The 3001-nt window shown below is 39.4% G+C and overlaps 1 protein-coding gene across 1 annotated transcript; it reads right to left on the bottom strand.

The window, feature by feature from the left end:
• Nucleotides 1-264: 264 nt before the first annotated feature.
• Nucleotides 265-2406, bottom strand: LOC5516014 (somatostatin receptor type 2). The gene has a single exon (XM_001636060.3). It carries the CDS (start codon nucleotides 2243-2245, stop codon nucleotides 1115-1117), a length of 1131 nt encoding a protein of 376 aa, XP_001636110.1. The 5' UTR covers nucleotides 2246-2406; the 3' UTR covers nucleotides 265-1114.
• Nucleotides 2407-3001: the final 595 nt, after the last annotated feature.

Here is a 3001-nt window from a genome sequence, read left to right on the forward strand (position 1 = left end):
AGCTTTAGAAAGATCTCTCCCCCGGGCCCATGGTCGTTTATCAATCGCATCTAGAACATCGAGTCTAAATATAAACATTGAAAACTAAAAGAAAATAAAAAGTCAATTACGCATCGATAAAAGGCAACCACAATCAGGCAAATCCAGAGGCAAAGCTACTGATATGTAACACAATGGTCTATAGCTTTGTGAAAATAGCCAAGTGCATATTTCACTTTAACAACAACAATCTCAGCAGAAAAAACAACAAGAGCAACAGATAAATAGATCAGATTCGTTTATTTTTTATTTTACTTCTACAACTTTCTACAATGATATCAAGAAATACTAACGGTACTTTTGAATATGTCACCTCTCTAGCTTGGGGAAATGATATCGCTCACTGATAAGATCTAATTTTTCTGCAAATTGGCGGCTACCGTCATAAAAAAGATAATGACACGGATGCTTTTATATCAAATCAGTCGGCAATGAAATCAATCATATAATAAAATGCACGAATAAAAATGTAGCTTGCAGCCATAGTCACGGAGCCAGGGATGAAAGCTCTTTACATACTGGGACCTCTACCTTCCTTGTTTTTCTTTTTTATATGCTCTGTTTGTCGAGATGAAAGTAGCTATATGAGTAAGCCGATACGGTTACTAATTTCAAAAGAAATTGTAAAATTGCATCTTGGACCATACGTTCAGTTACTAATGTAGGAAGAAGTCCGTTAGCGATACACAATACAGAGTAACATGAAGGAAATAGAAATGAAATAAAGCCGTAGTCACTATAGTGTTAATCTTTTTCTACTTTCTATTGAGCGGTCTTTTCGTATTGAAAGAATCGTCAGTTATTAGGCTTTTTGCATATACTTTCTTTTCAAAACTTAATATTCTACTGTTCGTTATTCAAAGGTTTGCGTTTATTTTTCATCTATTTTCTTTTTCAAATTAATTTAGTTAAATTTGTGGTTTGTTGAATGGATATTTTTTTCATTTGTCCTTTCTAATCTAGCTGGGCGCTCGTGCGCTATTCTAATGTTGATTTCTTTTTATCTTTTGTCCAGTTTCCAGACACGCTGCCAAGGCAGACCATGCTGTTTCTTGCTCTGCTCGTCACATTAGCTTCACACAGAACTGGCTGGTGCAGGCGTTATTTCATATTGTCTCTGCCGCCTTGAAGAGAAAATCCCTGTCCACTGCATGTTTTTGCTGACACCCCCACAAAACAACCTTTTCACCGCTAATTTAAAGTTTTTGTTGGTAAAAGTATAGATAAAGGGGTTAACAACCGAGTTCACTGCCACCAGTGCGCAAGCAACAGGGAAAATCACCCTGAAAGCCGAGTTGGGAATTTTAACGTAAATGACCGCAAGCCGCAGCACGTTTAGGGGCAACATTGTTACAGCAAAAGCAACAACAACCGGTGTTAATAAACGTTTGGCCCGGGCATTTTGCTTTAACCTCAATGACTGGCCAGGTATAGGGGCTTGTTCGGGGCAAGTAGGGACACATCGGCGAAGAAAGAAATTGCTTTTTTTAAGATGACGGGAGATCGAGGCGTACGTTGCCAGTATTATGCCCAGTGGAGACAGGTAACCTGCTATGACAATTAGGATAGTATGCGCCTGATAGGCAATGTTCATGTGTCCTGGCAACTCCGCCCATTCGGGCCACTGGACTACGCAATACCAGGACCCTGAGACCTTTTTAAAATCCACCAGAAAGAAGAGAGGTAGCGAGAACACAAGAAAGTTTAAGGCAATAATGGCAACGACGATGAGATAGAGTTCTCTGCGAAGACGGCGGACAAACCCCTTAGCGATGTGTACTATCTTTTGGTATCTTTCCAACGCAATCGTGACTATCACCCAGATCGAGATACCGAAAAAAACATCTTGTATTGGGTAGACCAGCTTACACGTTGCTTCTCCCAGAGGCCATATCTCATCCAGTTGTATTCGAATAAGGATGATTGGAACTTCGACTATGAGAATCCCGAGGTCCGCCAGTGCAAGAACCAGGATCAAGCAGTCCATCGAGGACTTCTTGCGAATTTTTTGAAGTACGATACAAACTAAGGTATTGCCAACTACCCCAGACAAAGACAACAAGGCAAGCCCTACCACGGTAAAGATGCGCATAAAGCCACTGCCTTCTGCACCAGGAGCAACATCACTGATGTTTGCAAGAACGAAAAGAGAATCGTCTTTTCCAAACGTGAAGTTATCCATGAGAGTAAGAATAGAATCGTACATGACTTCTTGTTATAAATTATCAGGACTGTTTGGAGATGTATAAGCTGTCGGTGGATTTCGCCAGACGCAGGCAGTCGTGTTGTGTGCCATCAACAAATGAATGAATACTAACTTGTTGGGTGATAGGATTCCCACTGAGCATAATTACGATGTACCGCACTCTTGAGATCACCTATGACGAACTCATAATCTAATCTAAATTTGGCATTTGATCGTGCATTCATCCATTCACTTCCTGTAATTTATTATTTATAACAGGGAAACCATTTCGCAAATTGCAAAATAAAGAATGTTCCATTTCAATATTTGTCGACAATTTATCCCACAGCAACTCCAGTCAAGAGTATATTGATGTTAAAAGAATCGTATTACTTAACCTCGGCAAGAATATGTTTATTAGTAGCTTTGTCTGCTGTTTAAATTTAAATATCTTAAAGGTTATAAATTTACAATGGAGCTTATCTCCAAACTTGCAATCGAAGAAATATTGAGGTTTGACTTGTTGAAATGAGCAAAAGTTTTTTAAAGGGATATTTGATGGAAAATCTCCTACAAAACACAAGGCAACCAAAGGGTCTTTTCCATCCGACTTCACTTAACATCGTTTTTAACAAATTGGCGTATTGGTGTATGATAGTTTGGTACGCCCTATCAAGGGGGATTGCACGAACCCCCGTAATGTCTTTAGGTTCGTAATTATTGGCTTTTAATGGAATGTTCTGCAAAGCATGACTGGTTACGATAGTGCCTTCAGGT

The sequence above is a fragment of the Nematostella vectensis genome, chromosome 7 (assembly GCF_932526225.1).
Source record: "Nematostella vectensis chromosome 7, jaNemVect1.1, whole genome shotgun sequence".
In the NCBI taxonomy this organism is placed as follows: domain Eukaryota; kingdom Metazoa; phylum Cnidaria; class Anthozoa; order Actiniaria; family Edwardsiidae; genus Nematostella; species Nematostella vectensis.

Excerpts from the sequence above, each read along its gene's own strand:
- LOC5516014 (XM_001636060.3), bottom strand. The coding sequence starts at position 2,245 with ATGTACGATTCTATTCTTACTCTCATGGATAACTTCACGTTTGGAAAA.